Here is a 24,313-nt window from a genome sequence, read left to right on the forward strand (position 1 = left end):
GGTGTCCTGTAAAAATACTACTTTAGTGTTTAGACCTATTAGGTGGGAAAATACTTTCTTTCTCTTTAATTTGTGATTGAGACCTTTAACATTCCAGCTCACATTTGACATTCTGTAGTCTTAATTTAAGATAGTAGTACATTATTACATAAGACAGCTTTGACCTTAATTTCTAAATTTTCCAGGAGTTATTGCCATGAAGCCTATTGTTACACTGGCTTTTACAATTATACGGATTAATAAGATAGATAAGAAATAGCTTGCGCTCTTTCTTTCACCCACAGTCCCCCGTCCCCCCATTTTGCCTTCACAAGTGTGGCTAAACCACACTTCACAAAGTCCTAGTCCTGTGACATACCTAGAGACAGAGCACATTCAAAACAAAACAAGCCCCCCAGCTGTGGTGAGGCTTAAAATAAAGATATCTATTGACCGTACAGTCCAAATAGTATGAGCATAAAATGTAATTTTAAACAGTTTGAGAAAGTAAACCCAGGGAATGATGTTAAACAGTAGACATGGATAAGCAGATAACATTTGATAGTAAGCCCTAATACAATGAACCAAGGGTATGATGTTAAACAGTCCACTATGAAGAAGAAGAAAAAAAAATCCACATACATACATACACTCATATAATTGTAATTAAAACTTTAAAAATGTCAGATAGAATGTAATATTGTAGAACGAGTTTCATTGTGAATGGATCCTACAGCAGGTAAGGTCTTCTTTGCCATCCCAGGACATGATGCAACTCATGACCATCATTTAAAAAGGGTCGGGATCAGTTTTCTTAGCTCTTTTTCTGTTTCCTCCATTGAGGTAAAAATGTAGAACTTGCCTTGAATATCCAGTTTCAGTTTGATCTCGGCTTTCCGTAAGCACTGTTTAATGCTGCAAAATGCAGCACGTTTAGCAGCTGTTAAGGGTGAAAAATCAGGGAAAATACGAATGTGGTCATTTTCAAATATAATCTTGCTTCTATTTGAGAAGTAACATTGTATGTAGTTTAAACTGTAGTTTTTCAAAGCGGACGATGAAAGTCCTAGGCTTTGAGGTATTCAATGCACGTATGGGGTAAGCTGCTGATATCTCGGTGTCTGATTTGAAATCCTCTCCAGTTATTTTAGAGAATAGTTCAGCTATGAATTTCACTGGGTTTGGACTTTTGCGATTTTCAGGGAGACCTTCGATTCTGATATTATTCCTACTGCATCCATCTTCCAGTGCAGCTAGTCTGTCTCATGACACTTTGTATTCGGAATTTGCAGCTGTTGCTTTTTCGTCAGCGGTAGATGCCAGTTTCACAATTTCGATACGAACACCAAGTGCTCTAATCTTATTCTCAAATTTTGGTGCATTTTCCTATATTTTTTCTTCAATCTTTTCTAGCATACCTTTAAAGGCTGCCTGAAAGCGATTATTTAAATGGGTTTCCTGGTCTTTAATATCCTGAAACAGCTTCTCATTTGTCTTGTGTATGTCCTTTATTTCTTTCATTATGTCATTTATGTCCTTCTTTATATTATCCTTGAGCTCCTTTATGTCTTAAGCAGTGGCCATTGCCGTGATCATTGCCTTCAGCTTGGACAGATTGTTTCGGTCTTCCTCAAACTACGCGGGTGAAGTAGCATGCCCAGTTGCAGCCGATGTTATTGGCTCGCGAGGGGCAGATGATAACATGGAAGGTGAAGCCATTTTCAGTTTCACTGAGCCTTCTGGAATCGAAAAATTATCCTGGCCCGAGTCACTTGCACATTTGCTCCAACTTTTGCTCTCGGCTAGGGATGATGCAGCAGCGTCAACAAGTCCCGGGAAATCTGTTCTTTCGCCTGTCGGTTCCAGGTCAGTCTCTGGCAGCTCTGTACCTTGAGCTTGAACTTGATATCTGTTTAGATTTGGATGAAGCTTTACCTGTCTTTTCCATTTCTTTCGTAGTCTTTTTTCTGCCACTCGTGCTTATATATGCTTGTATATACAGTACTGTAATTGAACCACCCGGATTGAGTAAATACAGAATGACTCGGAATTATAAAAAAATAGTTAAAAAATAACACTGCTGCTAAAGAGTTCCATCCTTTAGACGTCCATCTCCTGTAGCAGATGAGACAAACTCCTCAAAGTTAAGCATTTTCTATAGATTTTTAAAAATACATAGCCAGTCCTGGTATTTTGCATTGAACACTGTGAGGCATATGGCCCTAATAAAAAAAAAGAGCATAATACTTGCCAAATACTGCCTGTCCATTTTTCAAGCCATGCCAGTTGTTGAGTATTGAATCGCATCATGCAATTACACACACATTGTAAAATAGCTTATACATGTCATTTTTTGAGCAAAAAGCACCAATTTTATGTGATTCAGCCATTTTACAAGACAACTTGCTACTACCTAACTTACTACCTCAATGCATGTCTTCTTCTACAGTTAGCTGTCTTGAAAAATAACAAACTTTTCCTTTAAACTAGGAGTTTAAATGGCACAAGGTTTAAAGGACACTTTATGAAGTATATGAACACATGAAGTCTTTCTAGTATATCATGTGTAATAAAATAATTAACATCTGGCCAGTTTTCACTTTCATCCTTAGTTTACAGTTTGTTTTATTTGCAAGTCAGAAAGCTTAGAAATATAGTGTCCGGGCAAACATTTTTCTCTTACCCTAATATGCCTGGGCAAACATTTTTCTCATATCCTTTCATCACTATCTTAAAAAGAAGACCTGTTGTGCCAGAATTCAAGGAGGCCTAAGTGGCTCAAATTCCTATAAAAAATGCATAAAATTATAAAACTTTTGACCGTTAAGAGAGACAGACTGAATCCTTTCTATCTTTTGCACTCTCTCTTTAGGTTTTTGTCTTAGACAGAAAAAGAAGGGTATCCTCAAAGAACGGGTTTAGCTATGCAAATTGATTATGGGGGATGGTTAATGCAAATAAGGCATAAAAAATACTTTATCGGTATGAAGTAGGGCATAATTTTATGAAAGTTAACTGTGAAATTACTATATTATACTAAAGCTATTTTCACTAACTTAAAATATTAATACAATCTTTTTTCAAAGCAGTGTTTAATTTTTTTCTGTTGTAAAGGATGAAACTAGCCACCAGACAGCTCTGCTGTGGATAGTCCACCTTGCGTTACAGAAAGACATGCCAATTATATATTATTTTCTCCTCTTGATGCTGCTGCACCAGAGTAGTTTTTCAGGTCTGTTGAAGTCACTTACCTCACATATAAGCTTCCTGATTAGCTCAATCTTAATTACATGTGTTCCAACTCTCATATGATTTGCAGCAAGTTTGGCATTGTGCAGAAAGTAAGCCATTGTGTACAATATGCAAGCACATGGTTTGTTTTTTACATTTAAAGTAATTAAAGCTTTTATAATTTTGCTTTTTCAAGTCAAAATTAAACATGAAAAAACTATATTAATATCTGTAGTATTCACCTGCATACAATTTCTGTGTTTATATTACAGGGTGACTGGGGAGGTCGGCGTACCTTACAGACAAAGTGGACATCTTTTCTTAAAGCACGACTAGTCTGTTCTATTCCAGACTATGATTTTCATTTCAACATTTTGCGCAGCATTTACAAATTAGAGGATGGTGGTGACTGGCAAAACATCGTATTCTATGGAGTATTTGGATCACAGTGGTATGTCTTGATGTGTATTCACAACTAGTTACCTTAATTTGTATTCTTCACTATTCTTTTCATCACTGCAGCTTTACAAAACATGTTACCATTAAAACACAGTGCATATTAAAAATAGATATAAATTTGGTAGTTTAGCTTCAGTTTAGTGTTTATTTTTTATTGTAACATAAATAGTATTCCATTAGTTTAATAAACAGTATTTATTAGACAGATCTAAACTTGAAGTTCTGTTCTAATTCTGCTTAAATATTTCCTATAACATTCTACCATACATTTAGAAGTACTTTGGGTTTATTTCTATTTGTTAGTGTAATTTTCATGTGCTGTATATCTGTATAGCCAAGTACTTAATTATGAGTTATTGTGTGTCACCTGACGGAGGAGCAGGTAAAGGTAAAGGTACTAGACCCTTGTCCTGTTCAGCAAATAAGCATAAATGTTCCTGATTCTTCTAACGACATGATCAGAACCTGTCCAGCATTCATTTAATAATTTGGACTTTTCAGGACCCATACTATGGGCCACTACCTCTTTTTCACAGGGTTACTCTTCGGTCAGCAACTGCGAAAGACTTCTTCTACCTTGCAGCAAGCTCTCAAGAAAAAAAAAATTCTGTCTGTTTTAGATCATTTGCTAGGTATCTTTTCTCTTTGGCTTGGGGCCAGTCTGGCCTCTTTCTATGGGATCTCTATCTACATCAGCCTAGAAAGTCATTCTTAGGGTTCTAGCCTTACCCTGTGACAGGTTGCAGTATGAAAATATTTCTTTCTTTTCCAAAATGCTTTATGAATGTGATTGTTTTGATGTAACTGATATATTTAAAACATAACACTGACATATCTTAATATGACAGATTTAATTAATATCCTTAGGGTACTGCATATATTTCTTTTCTTTTTATGTTAGGCAAAGGGTAAGGTTTCACTTTTTTTTTTAAAAGCACTGAATTAAAAAAAGCATGATGGTGCTAGATACATGGTAACACGTTTAAATTTAACCAAGAATTATACTGTCTGGAGGAGGCATTGTGTGAGGTAAATATTATTGACATAGGCAATATAATAACTTTCTCACTTCTAGTAGTAGAGAAATGAGTCTAGTTAGACCATTTGGGTGGTAAATATAAGTATGTGAAGAATATTTTAAAATTACACAAAGCAAAAGGTGACTCAGTGGATAGTGCTGGTGTTTTCTGGTTCAGGTTTCCTGGGTTTCAATTCATGCACATTTTACATGCATCTGCATTTTCTTCAGGTGCCCCAATATTCCTCCCAAATATACAAAGTTGGCAGGGGGTGCATTTGATTGGAGATTGTTTGTTAGGCCCCATGTAGAGGTGTGTATGCATGGGTCCTCTGTTTTCATGACTCATTGGATTCTGCTTTGTGCCTGATGCAACTAAAACAGATACTAGCCCTACCATGACCCTGAATTGAGCTTAAACATGTTTGAGAAATATGTGCTGTCTTATGCATGTTTGATTTATTCAATCAAATTTTAGCAATATATTGAATGTAGGGAAAACAAATTAATTTAATAAACAAAATAATAAAATAAATGTGTTAATAGTTAGCCCATTTGCCTAAAAGAAATTATAATAAACTATTAATACAGGAATACCTTTTTCTTTTTTTCCATTCTGTAATGATACCACCAAAAAAGCAAACATTTTTGTTTTTTGCTACCTCAGTGAAGAATTCCAGTGTAGATTTTAAGGTGGAGGTTATACTTGTTCTGGCAGGTTTGTTTTTGCTGTGTGGCACATGCTAGTATAGAGTTCAGCAATTCAGAAGTGTATTTCCTAAAAACCGATTAATTTCACCGTAATACTACTCACAAGAATTAGAAGCTTCTTCCTCATAGATATTTCCTGTTCAGCTGTAGAAATGATCTGAAATACTTTAATTCTTTTGAAATTCAGCCAGGAGTTTTGAACTGACATGTCTGTTTTCTGGGTTTGAGAAAGAAATGTGTGAACGGTTGTGTATTAAGAACATGGGTCATATGAACTAAATTAAAGTACTGTGTGTCCAATCTTGCGTAGTTTGATGAATAAGAAATTATTACAACCTGAAAGTCTGTAATCTTTTTAAATTAAATTTTACATGCTTGTTTCAGACAGAATTAAAAATTGTATTTATTCTTAAATACACTTATACACTATGGTGTGTGGTAAGGTAACATTTATACTTGTTTTCTTATGAGTGGTTAGAGATATTGTGTCAGAGTTTCATTACCCTGTGTACAATTTCTGGCCAATTCAATATCTATGCAGAGTTTAGTTTCTCTTCATAACTCTAGTTTCTTCCAGCATGTGTATATGAAATTAAAGGGTATCTTTAAGTTAGTTCCATCAAAGGGCCATTTTTGTGTTTTTTGTGCTGGTATAGTCTCTGCATACTCAGGTTTAGAAAATAGATGTATTGTTTATTGTTTATTTTTTTGCTGTAAAACAAAGCAGATGAAGGCATAGTCTTGTCTTCATTTGCATGTTTCATGTTTGATAATCAAGAGGGATACAATTAAAACATAACTAAGAAGTCCACTTTCTATTCATGATTTAGTTTTTTTAGTGCTAAAATTCTGGTAATGCCTCTTTCTAATTGTATCTGAAAATTAACCCATGGACTCATTTATTAAATGTTTTGCACAATGTTACATAGAACAGTACCAGAAAAAAACAAGTTGGTTTTGTGTAAAATTATTAGAGGGAAAATATGATTTTAATTTTGTTTAACAACAAAAAAACATAGATAATAACACTAAGCAAAATCAAACAGATGTGCTGCCTTTTAAAACACTTGCATTTGCTTTTTTAAATTTATAAAATGCCATTATTATTTCAAAAATAAAACTTTATGTAAAAATTTCACAGTCCTGTTAGCTATAATGAAGAAACATATTAGGTTAGATGATTTGATTATTCCTCATGTTACTCCTTAAGATAGACATGTGTTAAGTTAGATCTAGTTTTGTGTGGGTGAAATGAGTCACTGGGAAGCTACTATGCTTATATTTTTCACACAGACGCAGTTCAATTTAAAGGAGTGTCTCACATGTTTTATAATCTGTGCGTCACTTATTTGTAGCCGTTTAGATAATCATGAGAGGGTGTGTATTTTCACATTGTTACTTCTGCCTTTATAGCAGCACTTAGTGTGTGGGTGTCTGCTATGCATTATGAGATATTGCTAAGGTTTGTTGTTCACAAATCTAGATCTGAAAGATTTAGTCACAAAGACATTCTTTCATCCTGATTAGTAGAGCTTTTTAAATAACACAAGTTGTGGCAGGTGCTACTACTGAAACATAAAGAAAAAAATGTATTTATCCAGGTCTAAGTGTGTTTGAATAGTATTTAAGAAGAATACATATAGGTGGATAAAGATCATTACTTAAGGTCCTTTAAATAAAGTATAATTGTTTTTCCAGAATGTTTATACTAATTGCATTAGCTAAACAGTAGTAGCTGTTAGTATTTTTTTCGTAGTTAAATGTGTCACATAGTGTTTCTAATTGAGCAAAACAGGCAAGATCACTTTACTGTAGTGTTCATTTGCCCGATTTTTCTTACTTTACTTTCATTCATGAGCCCAGCATGGTATACAGTGATGGCAAATATATTCTGAAAAAATAAATGCAGCATAAATACAAAACATTATTTTGAAACATAAACAGAGAAAAAAAATATAATATATACCCAAATGTACTGTAAATATACTGTATATACTGTGTATAATGTAGATGTACTGCTTGTGTATATATGCCAATATATACGCATTTATACATAGAAATATCTATATTTACAGTGCAGTGTAGTTTTAAATTCAGATTCCGATATTTCTTAGTCAGCTACATTTTGAAAAGGATCAGTTTCATTTTGATAGGAGACAAATGAAAACTCTAAGACAGACCAAGTGTCGCCAGAAACACTGAAAAGAGAAAGAAAAAAGAAAAGACCTACAGTACTAATTGCTTACCAAAAACAATAACTATAAAAATGAATAGAAAGTTAGCAATTTGTAGCATTCTCAGCAGCAACTCTAAGAAGAGTATGCTAAAGTAAAATAATGAGACTTTAAGCTTGTTTTATTTTAAAGTAACATATATGATCTAGTGAACTAATTCACTTCATAAATTTAGACACTTCAATTATGTCTCCATTTGCTTAAGCTGAAACGATTCAACTCTTTTTAATCCCTCCTCAAAGCTCATACCTGTCAGTCCTAGAATCAGCCTAACCACTCTCCCGTCAACTTTATCTAGCACTGTATCTTATTTGTAATATGCAGATCAAACTTTGTATTATTACTTTAGGTGAATTAACTTAAGCATAACCTGACTTATACTCAACACATTATGCTATATAGCCTAACATGATCACGTCTGTACACTTTTTTGATATAGAAAGTGATAAGTCCATTATGACTTCTAGATCTTTCTCATATGGTGTACTTTCAAGTTTCATAAATACCATTGTGTATTCAGATCTAACATTTCTACATCCTAGTTGTATTTTTTAGATTTGCTGACAATAAATTTATTCTGCCATGAATCTTTTGTGCCCCTATAACCCGGAAGTGCATCTTAGTCACAGCAACAGGAGGAATGACGTACTTCCAGGATGAAGAAGAGGACTTTTGATCTGACCTGGAAGGAGGTCACGTGGACTGAAGGATCAAAACACTTCCGGGTCAGGGAATATAAAAGGACTATGGGAAATCCCAGACTTCGAGCTGAGCTGGGTGGAAGGGTTGCAACGCATCTGGGAGTGGTGGATTGATTATTGTAGTGTGTATTAATTATTTAATAAGTATTGTGGGGAGGAGGGTGCTTTGTGCACTGGTAATTAATAAAAAGTCAACTTATTGGACTTTTACCTGGTGTCTGACGTATTGTCTGAGGGTTTAAGAGGACAATAGCGGCTTCTATCTGTCACAGTATATTATAAAGGACAGCTTCTCCAGCACTGATCCCTGATGGACACCACTTTTAACATCGCCTTATTTTGAAAATGGTCCCCTCACCATAACACTTTGTGTCCTGTGTTTGAGCCAGTTTTGTAACCATCTACACACTGCACCTTGAATTCACACTAGTTTTACTTTCATGTGATACCTTATTGAAACCTTTGTGAAAAACAAGACAAATAATATCATATGCACCTCTCTTATTATATGCTTTTTTGAGGTTATCAATTTCTTTGTGCATAAACTTATGAAAAATGCTCTTTCAAAGCATTTTCTGTATTTACTGTCTATATATTCAAGTTCACCTTTAGTGTTCCTAATGCTCATCACCTCCTCCTTGATAATTCTTTTAAAACTAAAATATTGAAAGAATCTTTTTGCTTTTTTTGTAAATGTCTCTCTAACTGATTTTTAGCTTTACTAATAACCTTTTTAACTGTTTCTGGCATGTTCTTTTGTGTTCTGTAGTTAGAACTGGAGTTATTACTTTTAAACCTTATACAGCTGTTTTTCTTTTGTAACTTCTTTTTTAGCTCCTTATTTCTTCAGCATGGAGTTGGTTTCTTACTGCTTCTAATGTTTGTGGTAAATGTGTCCTGTATTAAATGTAAAATCCTCTAAAACCCATATAACTCCTTAGATGTCTCCACACTAATATCCTACATCAATTTATTTTACACATGCTTTGACACATCTGCTCTATGGTATTATTATTATTAACTAGTTTAGTTTTTGATTATGCACTCAAATATAATGAAACATAGTATACTATGGTCACTAGATTGTAATAGTTTTGTCTTATCTATATCTTACAGAATGCTAAATCCAAATATCCTTCCCCTTATGTTGTTGATTTAAAATACACTTGTTTATTCCATCCAAAAAACCCTGTTCTTGTGCTTTGCTATTTGTAAGACTAGCCTAGTTAATTTGTAGGTTATTAAAGTCCCTGATGACTATAATATCCCCCTCCAGACTTTCCTTTTTAATATTATTAAAATGATGTAAATTAAATCTATTATCTGCATTAGGGAGTCTATAACACCCTCCTACTATCAGGCTTCTATCTTAAATGCTATTTAGTCTGATTCAAATGTCCTTACTAAGCTGTGGCTCACCATCTAACTGAAGAAGACTTGCATTTAAATATATTAAATAAGTATTATATATTAAGATGTCAGGTAGATTAAATTAGACCTAGCCAAAACATGTAGCTTCTTCTTGCAAAAATATCTGCTATGCATTATTAAGTGTGCAGCATTAATTTGTTTGTGTCATTGACTTATGGTAAATTTCAAGAATGCAAGTTGATCTTTATAAAGTATTCTAGTTTGTATAGTTATGGCCCATTCCTATCTATGTCTTCAAGACTTTCATTTTGCTGCCTTTGTTTTGGTACTTTCTTTGTAAATTGCATTTTAGTTTCACAACTATTAGGTAAAAGTACGAAAAACAAATTAGGGAAGTGTCTTATCTCTGACACATTGAAATGGGCTTGCTTATATTAGGTTTCCAACTCTTGTCTTCAAACTTAACCTCGCTGGTAATCCTAATTTTTTTAAACCTTTTGTATTTGTTGATGGGTTTATGCCTTAGGTGGATGGCTCGTCACAACTCTTAACTCCCCTTCTAAATCATAGGGATACCTTAACTTGCAAACTGACTAAGATGTTAATTACTGCTCAGTACACAGTTAAAAAGGGTTTATGAGGAAGCAACAAACATATTTGATCTTAAGGGAATGTACAATTGTTTACCTGTAAGTTTCAAAAAGCTTTTGATTAAAATCCCCACAAGAGGTTTCTTATCTTCTTCTTTTTCTTTCGGCTGATCCCGTTAGGGGTTGCCACAGCGGATCATCTTCTTCCATATCTTTCTGTCCTCTGCATCTTGTTCTGTTACACTCATCACCTACATATCTTCTCTCACCACATCCATAAACCTCCTCTTAGGCCTTCCTCTTTTCCTCTTACCTGGAAGCTCTATCCTTAACATCCTTTTGCCAATATACCAGTATCTCTCCTCTGCACATGACCAAACAAACGCAATCTCACATCTCTGACTTTGTCTTCCAACTGTCCAACTTGAGCTGACCCTCTAATCTACTCATTTTTAATCCTGTCCATCCTCGTCACACCCAGTGCAAATCTTAGCATTTTTAGCTCTGCTACCTCCAGCTCTGCCTCTTGCTTTCTGGTCAGTGCCACTGTCTCTAACCCATATAACATAGCTGGTCTCACTACTGTCTTGTAGACCTTCCCTTTCACTCTTGCTGATACCCATCTGTCACAAATTACTCCTGACACTCTTCTCCACCCATTCCACCCTGCCTGCACTCTCTTTTTCATCTCTCTTCCACACTCCCCATTACTCTGTACTGTTGATCCCAAGTATTTAAACTCATCCACCTTCGCCAACTCTACTCCCTGCATCCTCACCATTTCAGTGACCTCCCTCTCATTTACATACATGTATACTGATTTGTTCCTACTGACCTTCATTCCTCTCCTCTCTAGAGCATATCTCCACCTCTCCAGGGTCTCCTCAACCTGCTCCCTACTATCGCTACAGATCACAATGTCATCAGCAAACATCATAGTCCATGGGGACTTCTGTTTGCATCACCATTGCAAATAAGAAAGGGCTCAGAGCCAATCCCTGATGTAATCCCACCTCCACCTTGAATGCATCTGTCACTCCTACCGCAGAGTTCACAACTGTCACACTTCCCTCGTACATATCCTGTACAACTCTTACATACTTCTCTGCCACTCCTGACTTCCTCATACAGTACCACAGCTCCTCTCGAGGCACCCTGTCATATGCTTTCTCCAGGTCCACAAAGACGCAATACAACTCTTTCTGGTCTTCTTTATACTTCTCCATCAACATCCTCAGAGCAAACACTGCATCTGTGGTGCTCTGTCTTGACATGAAACCATACTGTTGCTCACTAATCATCACCTCCCGTCTTAACCTAGCTTCCACTACTCTTTCCCATAACTTCCTGCTGTGGCTCATGAATTTTATCCCCTTGTAGTTACTACAATCCTGCACATCCCCTTTATTCTTAAATATCGGCCCCAGTACACTTCTTCTCCACTCCTCAGGCATCCTCTCACTTTCCAAGATTCCATTAAACAATCTGGTTAAAAACTCCACTACCATCTCTCCTAAACACTTCCATGCTTCCACAGGTATGTCATCTGGACCAATGGCCTTTCCATTTTTCATCCTCTTCATAGCTGTCCTTACTTCCTCTTTGCTAATCCGTTGCACTTCCTGATTCACTATCTCCACATCATCCAACCTTCTCTCTTGTTCTCTTCATTCATCAACATCTCAAAGTACTCTTTCCATCTGCTCAACCCAGTCTCCTCGCTTGTGAGTACGTTTCCATCTTTATCCTTTATTACCCTGCTGCACATATTTCTCAGCTCGGTCCCTCTATCTAGCCAATCGGTACAGGTCCTTTTTTCCCTCCTTAGTGTCCAACCTCTCATATAATTCATCATATGCCTTTTCTTTAGCCTTCGCCACCTCTCTCTTGACCTTGTGCCTTATCTCCTTGTACTCTTGTCTACTTTCCGCATCTCTCTGACTATCCCACTTCTTCCTTGCCATCCTCTTCCTCTGTATACTCTCCTGTACTTCCCCATTCCGCCACCTTTTCCTCCTTCCTCTGTCCAGATGTCACGCCAAGCACACTTCTTGCTGTCACCCTTACTACTTCTGCTGTAGTTGCCCAACTGTCTGGTAACTCTTCACTGCCACCCAGTGCCTGCCTTACCTCCTCCCTAAATTCCACCTTGCAGTCTTCCTTTTTCAACTTCCACCATTTGATCCTTGGCTCTGTCCTCACTGTCTTCCTCTTCTTGATCTCCAACGTCATCCTACAGACCACCATCCTATGTTGTTTAACTACACTTTCCCCTGCCACCACTTTGCAGTCTTCAATCTCCTTCAGATTGACTGTTCTGCATAGGGTGTAATCCACCTGTGTGCATCTTCCTCCACTCTTGTACATCACCCTATGTTTCTCCCTCTTCTTAAAATACGCATTCCCCACAGCCATGTCCATCCTTTTGGCAAAATTCACTATCCTCTGGCCTTCATCATTCCTCTTCTTGACACCATACCTACCCATCACCTCCTTGTCTCCTCTGTTCCCTTTACCAACATGTCCGTTGAAATCTGCTCCAATCACCACTTTCTGTCCCTTGGGTATACTGTTCATCACTTCATCCAACTCACTCCAAAAATCTTCATTCTCATCCATCGCGATCCAACTTGCGGGGCAAATGCACTAACAACATTCATCTTCGCACCTCCAATTTCCAGCTTCATAATCATTACTCTGTCTGACACTCTTTTCACCTCCAAAACACTGTTGACATACTGTTCCTTCAGAATAACTCCTACCCCATTTCTCCTCCCATCCACACCATGACAGAACAATTTGAATTCACCTCCAATCCACCTGGCCTTACTCCCCTTCCATTTAGTCTCTTGCATGCACAATATATCAACCTTCCTTCTCTCCATCATATCTGCTAACTCTCTCCCCTTACCAGTCACACTGCCAGCATTCAATGTTCCTACCCTCAATTCCACTCTCTTTACCTTCCTCCTCTCCTCCTATCTCCGGACACGTCTCCCCCCTCATCTTCTCCTTCTTTGACCAACAGTAGCCCAATTTCCGCCAGCACCCTGTTGGCTAACAGTACTGGTGGCGGTCATTGTTAACCCAGGGCTCAACCGATTCGGTATGGAAATTTGTATTGTTGTCTGCATATTGATTTGGCAAAATTTTACACTGGATGCCCTTCCTGACGTAACCCTCCCCATTTATCCGGGCTTGGGAACGGCACGAAGAAACACACTGGCTTGGGCTTCCCCTGTGGCTGGGTTAAGAGGTTTTTTTTTTTTTTATCAAAGCTCTTTTAAAGTTAACTAATTCAGAAAAAGTTCCACAATTCGTAAGTCATTGTTTTTAATACTTAAAACATAAGTCTCCACTCAATGTGCCCTATGTCCTTTTCTTTTACTGTTTGATAAGAGGTTATAGGGTTATAATGTTATAGGGTCTAAAAACCCCAACAGACATTCTTAACAGATTTGACACTAAATTGATTTATTTGAAAAATATAAAAAGTTTTGGCAGCTAGCTTTTAATTTGTTATACTGTTTTAAATTAATGGCAGAAGTTACAATAAGTACCAAAAAAAACTTGGACTATGTGAAGTATACACACATTTTATAAAACATTCTAGCATTGCTTACACCCTCTAATTTACCACTTTATGTAGTTATATTATGTACCAGTCAATAAAAAATTGTTGTCTGTCATACATTCTATTTAAGAATTTTAAAAGCAAACATTATCTGCAAAAGCACCTTTTATAAATTCATTACTGTGTTTCTATTGTTTCTTTTGACAATTTAATCTACCAACATAATGATTTTTACATTTATAACAGACTTTCTGATTTTCATTTTGCTCCTGCCCCATACTAATGTTTGCCAAATTTCAATCTTTTAATGGTCCATGATTTTAGGATCCACATCCTCAGTACATACTTAATTCTTAATACTTAATTTGTTTAATGAATGGATAAACTTCCCCAACATTTTATTACACTCAGATGTGCAATTATTTCAATGCTTGACTATGATCTCTTCAACAGAAGTAGCTAAAGGTACTTTTTTAAACTTTTCTAATATGGCATCCACCTACCCACCTAATCCCAGTTTAAGGTCATGGAGGGCCAGATCCTATCCGGACAACATTAAGCACAACTGAAGTGATATTGGAAAAGATATATATTAAACAGTTATTAGCAAACTTCATAACTGATTTTCCAGTTTAAAGCCTAGTATTCTACCATAAATGTAAAGCAATGACTGCTCTACCACTAGCCAAAATTCCCAATAATGCAATTTGATATTAAATTCAATTTGTTCATAGAGTATGTACTGTAGTTCACTATTCAAAAGACACACTTTAGAGCATGTGCACAGAATTACAAACACAAAATAATTGCCAGAAATTAAACTAAAATGATGCAGCCTTTGAATGCACACTTTATATGTAGTATAAGACAATACCTCAGTATTAGTGTATAGCATTAGCTAGTTATCCCATCTTTTTTTTAGTTTATAATACATAAAGCCAGTTACAGAACTAAAAAAAACTATTTGAAAATTAGTTAATGTGTTATGCATTTAAATATATTTGTACTGAAATGTAAGTGCTATTATAAAACAATGTCATAGGAAAAGTGAAATGGGAATCCCCGCATAAAAAAATGAGAGAACAATGTTATTATCTATAACCTTTACAAAAGAAATGGTAATGCATGTCAGTCTGTATTGCAGTATTATAATAGAACATAGTGTACTGTATTTTATACATATTATTTTGAAAAAAATTTGAAAGTTATTTTGTATAAATCTCTAGATGGGTGACTGAAATTATCATTTTAACTAGCATTCATCTGACTTTTTATTATGCATGACTGCATACTTGACATCTTCTAAGAGGTTAAAACTGAGCTTGTTTAATTCTTGGTATAATAACACAAATAAAATGACAATTTTGATTTTAGTAAGAAGGAACATATTTGCATGTATAGTTTCACCTGTGTAACTCTTTGCCCTGCTGTCATATAGTATGTAGTTGCACTGTTTTTTGTTTTTTTTTTTACATTTTTACATTTTTCTTACTATTTATACAATTAGGATTTTGTGAAAAGACAAAAGCTAGTAACCATAAATAACTCTTACCTACTTTTTCTTCTCAAAATAGGAAAAATGTAAAAGCTTCTGCAGTTTGTCAATATTCAATTAAAGATATCCAGAAAGTGTTTAATGGTCCTTATGTGGAGAATCAGGACACCAGTCTGAAGTGGAATGAGCACACGGGTGAAGTTCCTCAGCCACGACCTGGTGCAGTAAGTCATCATCACCTGTTTAATTGATGTCACATTAGCTACCATATAAACCATCAAATTATTATCATTTTGATCATTTTAAAAACAGAGGTAGCATTTCATGTAATCCAGTTTCAGGTATTGCTAAGGGTTAGGGATACCCTACCATATTCTTATATAGTGCAGTATAACAGTATTGGAACATTTGCAGCATTAATATGGTCTGAAATGGAACTGAAAGATAGAATTTTCAAATTCACTGATACTGCACTGTATAGATTTCGTGGCTTGGCAGTTATATATGTTTATATATGTGTTTTAAACTCACTACAAGTCTAGTGTTTTGTTTCTATACAAAATAAAAATGAGATTTCTAGTAATAAAAGTTTCTGTTTTAAGAACATGTAGTCTGGTATTATAAAAGTCACATATACTGTATGATGAAATTGTACATACAGCAGCACCTCATTTTGCCTTGCATACATGCATACGTGTGAAATATATAATGGCAATTGTTGGAAGGTCATGTTTTTTTTAATGAAACAGAATATTATATAAAAGGATCATATATGAAATTTTCTGGAGTTTCCAAAATATTCAGAATTAACTACTGAAATAGTCAATCATCCATCTATTTTCTGTCCTACTGATACATATATTTTTTTTGTTGTTGGCTATTCATTTCATTTGTGCTATGCATGTATTGGCAGTGAACATGAACATGGTAATTGGTCTGTCAAAGATTAGCATTCACTTTTCCTTTTTATGATTTTCACATAAAGGAATACAAACATAAAGAATCTTGGTCAAATTTTGATGACTGAGCCTATACCTTAATAACCTACATTATTTTTGTGGATAATATATCAGTGATCCCCAGGACCAAGTTTGAGATCCTCTGGCTTATGTGCATAACACCCACCTCCACCAAGCAATAATCATGGTGAGCTCTCCAAATGCTGCAACATCATTTTCAACTTGTCCACTTCTCTAATACCAATAATAATTAAAAGAAAAGTAGCTTGTTGCAAATATGTATTGTAAAGTATTAAAAGCTACTGCTGCATTACTTTGACATTTTCTGGTAATGTAAAATAATGCTGTCTTTTGATTGTTTTTCTCATCATTTGCTAGTAGATAAAAAGTGAGCTTATCTTTCCGTGAAACTGTTTGGTGTTACGGAGTATAAGCAGAATTTGTAAAATTTTGGGATGAATTTTTGGACAAGTTAAAGGGTCAGTTGCTTAGTAAAAGGTATGAAATAGAGTAGTACTTATATAGATGAGCTATTACAATATATATTATAATTTTACTGTAATAACTATAACAGACACACAGTGAAAAATAATGTAACAGTTTTCTCATGCTGAAATACAGTATACTTTAGATATAATACATAATGTAATTTCATAGAGCATTAGGTTGGGCTTTGCAAGCCCATGGTACAGTGGTTAACATTACAACTCCAGAGTCCTCCATTCAGTCTTTATGGTGCATTCACATGTTAGTTTGTGTCAAACTGGGAATGCAGTGTTTTCTCAGAGAAATCAACTGAAAGTTCTCCCACCATTGGCAGTGAACTCCACACACAGCATCTGCCATGGGAATCTTCTTTCAAAGGTTCGATTCATTTTTCAACTTTTTCTTTAATTCTTTAGTTGATAGACAAATCAGGTATTAAGTTTTATTTTTGTTTCTTTTTTTTTGCTTTTTGTTGGCTTAATAAAGTAGAACCACACCCTGTGGTATCCAGTGAACAGCTTAAAGACTTTAGAGACCTGACAAAAAGGAAAGATGCATGGAGAAAGATTGCTGCTGAACATATTAGACAAGCCTTTTTATTTGTAGAATAACCAATATATTCATTAACAAGTTGGTAGCCCTTAAAAACTGGTATACTGTACTTGTCTCAGCTAAAAAGATAGCCTGCTTTTTAACAGACTTTATATTAAACATTCTAATGTTGCTATTTTATTTTAGAAGAATGTTTTGCAAAATGTGATAATTAAAGATGATGTAAGACTGACATTAGGCTATGGCATTATGATCCTGCCAACCTACCATAACAACTTTTTGTGTGTGTAAACTCTCTTTGGGTGCATTCAAACCTCAGACCACATAGAGGTTCAGGTTAGGTTTAATTGCAACTATAAATTGGTCCTTTGTGAATGTTTTAGTGATTGTATCTTTTGACGGACTGCTGCCGTAAAACCATTTTTACTGGAATACTCTCTGACCATGACTTTGTAATGGAGTAAGCAGAGAAAAGCCAAGCAAAATGACACCTTTTATTAGCTAACTAAAAAGATTATAATATGCAAGCTTTCAAGGCAACTCAGGCCTCTTCTTCAGTCAAGATGTAAACTAATTGAGTAAGTGCATTTATAAAATGATTGAATAAATAAATTGAGTTGTGTTAAATTCTTCCTAACTCTTAACCAGATGTTTTTATCCCATTGCAGTGTATAACAGATGAGTTCAGAGAGAAAGGTTATAACACATCAACGGACCTGCCAGACAATGTTCTTAATTTTGTCAGGAGACATCCCCTGATGTTTCAGCAAGTAAGACCAATGGAAAATCGGCCACTTCTTTTCAAGAGAAACGTGGACTACACTAGAATAGCAGTACAAAGAGTAATAGCTTTGGATAAACAGACATACAATGTGCTTTTTATTGGAACTGGTATGTAATATTTAATATGTGTTTGATATTTGCCTCTGTATGCATAGTGTTTACCCAGTAAGAGGATAGTTTCTAAGACAAATATATGATCTTCATTTAAATTGTATTTTTAGATACGTGTATTGCAATTGAGTAAAAAAAAATAAAATGTGACTTTGTAATAATTTATTCAATGGAAAATCAAATCTTGATATGAATGCATATGTTAAATAAGAAAAAAAATTTCATGGGATTAACCTTAGGGTTTTCTCATGCGAAAAAATAAGTACACAGCTAAAATTTCTAAGGTGATTCTTTTGACCTAATTAAAAAAATATACAAGAAATTATGATTCAATAACATCAGTGTAGAGCATTCCATTTATTGAATGAAGGATTGAAAGAATTGACTGTGAGTGTGAAGTTTCATGAATACTTGTAACATTCAATAGTATTCACTACCCTTAGCAATCTCTCTCTGACACTGCTGCCTTCACTGGTTCATCTTCATGCTACCATACAAAAAGTACAAAAACACATTTATATAAAACTAGCCAACTCGTGGCGTACCATACGCCACATAATCAGGCCGTTTTTTTAATGATTTTTAAGCACAGGGAGAAAATTAACATTTGAAAAATCTGTAATGTAATAAATCAGCAAGAAAAGCAACATTGTAACAATGCACGGAACGAGCCAACACACAGTCGTCCGTGACTGAAAACTGGCACACCGTCATCGCACCTTCTACTGCCAGACGGAGGGATGGGGGTGCACGGCGCTCAGTGTGGAAGAAGAGGAGAGGAGGAGGACGTCCATTCAGCTCCCTCCGTCATGCTAGTCTGCTGATTTCTGGTTCAGTATGCACTGCCTCATGTGCCCACCTCCAACTCGTCACTTGAGTCGTTGTCGTCTTTACACAGTCCAGATGCACCTGTGACTCACGTAGACGTCTCATTGCTCTGTGCGGTTTTGGCTGCTTTTCTATATATAATCCACCAAGACACCCGACCACGGTAGTAGCGAGGTGGGAGGGGGTGTGCACAAAGGGTAAGGACGCAACTAGTGGGAGTGTATGAGTCGCACTTAGTGGGAATTCCACAGTTTGCAGCCCAAATGGGGTTCAACGGCTTACCCACACCTCTCTGCGCCGGGTAGACACACGCTCAATCTCATGCATAATTACTTATTGAATGCTAAACACTTCTGGAAAGACACAGTTGTCTAAAAAGTGAGGGTTTGAGGATACAACAGAAAGTGAATGAAAAGATAGAACTCTTGAGACAGCAACATATAATTGTCCGTGAGTGAAGAAGACGCATGTTTGTCGCAGATGCGAATTGCTGTATGTTGCGTGTAAAACAGTTTGCTATGGTGCACGTGGTCGTGCGTCATAACCGGAAACTCCGTTTTTAAAGATTGCTTACTTCATTGTGTTTTAACCTCAGTTGTAAAGGATTGTTTTAAGGATCCCAAGGGATACCCCTCGCAAACCGTTTTACACGCTGCATATGGCGACTCACCTCTGTGAGAAACATGCCTCTATGAACAGTCAAGGTGGCTCGGAGGTACATGATTCTTCTACGTCAGACGAATACAAATGACGCCGTTCTTTCTGTGTCGTTGCGTCCGAGTTAGTGGGCATGGCTCTGCGAGTTGTCGTTGTATCCAATGGTCTTGGAGTTGGTGGGCGTGGCTCCTCCCTGCGTGCGCCATAGGTGTCTTACTTGTCGGCGGCTTAGTGAATCCACGCCCCTTCCGGCGTAGTTTCCATGGGTATCTTGCCTTAGTGAGTTATATATATAGATGTTATCTTACAGCACATAGTATGACAAGTTGACAAGGCCAGCTACAATATTCATTGTGAAAATCTTCCTGTTCAAAATAAACTGTGTTCTTTTTTCCTCATCTTTGTCATTGAACCACGTAAAAACAGGAAGAACATATACTGTAGGTGATTCTATATATGACAGAGTTTAATAAATTGTAAATGTTTAAGTTTACAGCACATCGACACCTCAAAATTGAGTGATAGCCATGAAAATCACAAGTTAACATTGTCCATTATTTGCATTTAATTTTAGCATCAAAATAGTTCAGAAATAAATGGACTATAAAGAAATGTAAATGAAAGACTAACGTGTAGTTGGTGTAAAGTAGGAAAAGGAAGAGTGTTCAACACTCTTTGCCATTCCATGTGAGTGTGTAATTTTCTTAATCCTTCTTAGAATAGTTTCTCCAACAGTCGTTCATTTATAGTATTAAATTTATTTCAATAAACTAATCATTGTATTGAACAGCCTAAAAAATGTATTTTTTTTATTCTAAAGGATCCTTGCTAACCCAGGGACTATTTAAAGTATATACTTGATCTGTTCTGTTTTATAGAATATAGAGAGCTCACAGTTTTTGATGCCATTTGGATTAATGTTAATATATCAAATAAATTGTTTTTTAAAATATGATTATTTGTTATAAATTAAAAATTAAAAAATCTTTATACACTTCGTCTGTAGAAGGTGGGAGTTTAGTCATCTAAGGTAGTAATATAGTAATATGTATGCAAATAAGTAATTAATTTGTTTTTGTACATAGAATATGTTTCTGCTTACTGCTTTTTGTTTCAGATGTTATTATTTTAGTTGAGAACATGGGCCTAAGTGATCTCATCTTTTGATCTTTGATAGCATCCATGAGTTCTTGCAGTTGCAATGGCAAACAGGACTACTATGATTTCATTCATGTTCTTCCTTCTTTTCTTCATATATAGTAAACTCTGAGGCATCACTCCTAATTACAGTATATTAAAATGAATAAATCTATAGAAACAGCTGTAAGGAAGGAAAATGCCAACATGGATCTAGAACAGGGATTCCCAAACCCGGTCCTGGGGACCCACTGTGGCTACAGGATTTTGTTCCACCCAGCTTCTGTTTTTAATTAGACTCCTGTGCTAATTAAGTGAACTGTTATTTCCCTGATTCTGTACAATCTAGAACAATATAGAAATTAGAAAACTTAAGTTTGGTAAAAAAAAAATAATAATAATTAAAGCTACTAAGCAGTTATATGGGAAGAATGTTTTTTTTAACATTTTCATCTTGATTTTTTTCCTACTTTTCCAGGTGTTCTAATTGTTTAATTAATTCATTATTTACTAATTAGTGGGGCTGACATTAAAGTAGTTGCTGCCTTTCACGATTCAGTGTTGTTTTCCTAGGTCTCTGCTGTACTACTTTTTAATTGTCATTATTAACCATTATTAAGACATAATGAAGGGAGCAAACTGCACAGAGAAAGGGCGACATATAATGAAATCAACAAAAGAGAGTTAAGCATTTAAATCTATAGCTAAAATAGAAATATTTCTAAATGTGTTATAAATGTAGAAATCATGCTGCTGTGCTTTTCTAAATATAGAATAAAAGAAGAGAAAATACCAGCTAATTAAATTTGATCAGTGTTAACAGTTGTTCTCACTGATTATGAACCTGGTTGGAACAAAAGCCAGCAAACACAATGGGTCCCCATGACCGAGTTTGGGAATCCTTGATCTAGAAAATGCTGTTATAGTTTACATAATTAACAGTTTACTATTGGTTAAACTAAGAGATAACTGAAGAAAATTATTACTTTACTAACCGTCACCAACAGAAGTTAGTGGTTAGCATTGGTTAGATTTTGCTATGGTTTTACCAGAGATTATAAGAGCGGGTTTAAGTGCAACTAAACAGAATATGTGATATGTGACATGTATCCGACAGCACAGAAATATTTGCAGATTCTGTTTCAACAGACGTCCAGTAACATGGCTCCTCTTCACTTAAACAAACACATCATTTGCACGTTTTAAGGGCTATTAAAAAAAAGGCATCAAATCAGCCGCTTGATTTTGTTAATGTGAAAAGTTACCAGATGAATTTTAGTGTTTTGTGTATGTGTGTGTGGGTGTATATATACAGTTGTGCTTGAATGTTTGTGAACCCTTTAGAATCTATATATATAATTCACTAAGGCAAGACAACCATGAAAAGTACGCCGGAAGGGGCGTGGATTCACTAAGCCGCCGACAAGTGAGACACCTATGGCGCACACAGGAAGGAGCCACGCCCACCAACTTCAAGACCATTGGATACGACGATAACTTGCAGGGCCACGCCCACTAACTCGGTTTATAGCGACTACACAGAAAAAATGGCGTCATTTATGTTCGTCTGTCGTAGAGGCCACATGCAGTGCAGGTCGGGTTAATGTCATGTATCTCCGAGCTAAGTTGACTGTTCATAGAGGCATGTTTCTCGCGGTGGTGAATCGCCATATGCAGCGTGTGAAACGGTTTGCGAGGGGTATCCCATGGGATCCTTAAAACAATCCTTTAAAACTGAGGTTAAAGCACAATGAAGGAATCAGTCTTTAAAAACCAATAAGCCCTGTGCCTCTGTTTCATCACAGTTTCACCTGCTTCACCAATGCAGGCCCTGCAACAGTCGAGACGCTCTGTCAGCAGCTGACCTTCTCTGTGCCTGACCGGTTCACACAGAGGCAGCGCAAGAGAAAGCCGCGCCAGAGACAGACAGAGGCGCACACACAGGCAGCTGGTGGGCGGCTCTCCGTGAGTTTCTCTTGCGAACGGACACATGACCAGGCGGTGTGTATGCTTCGAGAACGAGGCTGGACGCGGCTTGCGACCGGGCACATGAGCAGGCAGTGTGTATGCTTCGAGTGCGAGGGTGGACGCGACAGGACCATGTAGGAAAAATCATGTTGCGGATGTGATTCGCTGTATGCAGTGTGTAAAACAGTTTGTTTGTCGCAGATGTGAACCGCTGTATGCGGCGTGTAGAACAGTTTGCGAGGGGTGTCCCTGTGTCTTTCCAGAAGTGTTCAACCATCAATAAATAATTATGCGGTGTTTGTTATGCCGCGGGTTCACTATTGTGTTGTATTTTGCTCTCTCCAGAGTTCCACCTTTTATTCACTTACTGTTGTATTCTCACACTAACCTGTTTTAGACAACCGTGTCTTTTCAGAAGTGTTTACCATTCAATAAATAATTATGCATGAGATTGAGCGTGTGTCTAGGCGTGGGTAAGCCGTTGAACCCCATTTGGGCTGCAAACCGTGGAATTGCTACTAAGTGCGACTCATACGCTCCCACTGTTTTCGTCTCTACCCTTTGTACACACCCCCTTCCCACACGTTGACTGTTAATAGAGGCATGTTTCTCGCGGAGGTGAATCGCCATATGCAGCGTGTAAAACTGTTTGCGAGGGGTATCCCATGGGATCATTAAAACATTCCTTTACAACTGAGGTTAAAACACAATGAAGTGAGCAGTCTTTAAAAAACAAGTTTTCAGTTACGACACACGACCGCGTGCAGCATAGCAAAGTGTTGTACACGCTACATACAGCAATTCGCATCCGCGACAAACATGCGTCTTCTTAGATGCTCCTGCACTTTGTACACACCCCCCTCCCACCTCGTTACGCCGCACGGACGATTGTGTGTTGGTTCGTTCCGTGCATTGTTACAGTGTTGCTTTTCTTGCTGATTTATTACATTACCGATTTTGCAAATGTTACGTTTTTTCCCTGTGCTTAAAAATTATTTAAAAACCGGCCTGATTATGTGGTGTATGGTACGCCGCGTGTTGGCTAGTTTTCTATATTTCTGCTTAAGTATGAGCTAAAACATCATCAGATTTTCACTCAAATCCTAAAAGTAAATAAAGAGAAACAAGTTAAACAAATGGGACAAAAATATTATACTTGGTCATTTATTTATTGAGGAAAATGATCAAATATTACATATTTATGAGTGGCAAAAGTATGTGAAACTCTAGGATTTGCAGTTAGTTTTGAGGTGAAATTAGAGTCAGGTGTTTTCAATCAATGGTATGACAATCAGGTGTGAGTGGGCACTCTGTGCTATTTAAAGAACAGGGATTCATCAAAGTCTGCTGACTTCACAACACATGTTTGTGAAAGTGTATCATGGCACGAACAAAGGACCTCAGAAAAAGAGTTGTTGATGCTCATCAGGCTGGAAAAGGTTACAAAACCATCTCTAAAGAGTTTGGAC

General features: G+C 36.4%; 1 protein-coding gene across 3 annotated transcripts in view; it reads left to right on the forward strand.

Moving 5' to 3' along the window:
- LOC120542764 (semaphorin-4G-like) overlaps nt 1-24,313 on the forward strand; it is a 137,387-nt gene that overhangs the window by 99,723 nt on the left and 13,351 nt on the right. For all 3 annotated transcript variants that reach the window (XR_005636230.1, XR_005636231.1, XM_039775422.1), the window contains 3 exons: nt 3,483-3,661; nt 15,443-15,587; nt 18,029-18,251. Coding sequence is in view for 1 of the 3 variants with exons in the window: in XM_039775422.1 (XP_039631356.1) it covers nt 3,483-3,661; nt 15,443-15,587; nt 18,029-18,251 (547 nt within the window). In the remaining 2 variants the exon portion in view is untranslated. The remainder of the gene's footprint in view (nt 1-3,482; nt 3,662-15,442; nt 15,588-18,028; nt 18,252-24,313) is intronic.

The sequence above is a fragment of the Polypterus senegalus genome, chromosome 1 (assembly GCF_016835505.1).
Source record: "Polypterus senegalus isolate Bchr_013 chromosome 1, ASM1683550v1, whole genome shotgun sequence".
Classification (NCBI taxonomy): Eukaryota; Metazoa; Chordata; class Cladistia; order Polypteriformes; family Polypteridae; genus Polypterus; species Polypterus senegalus.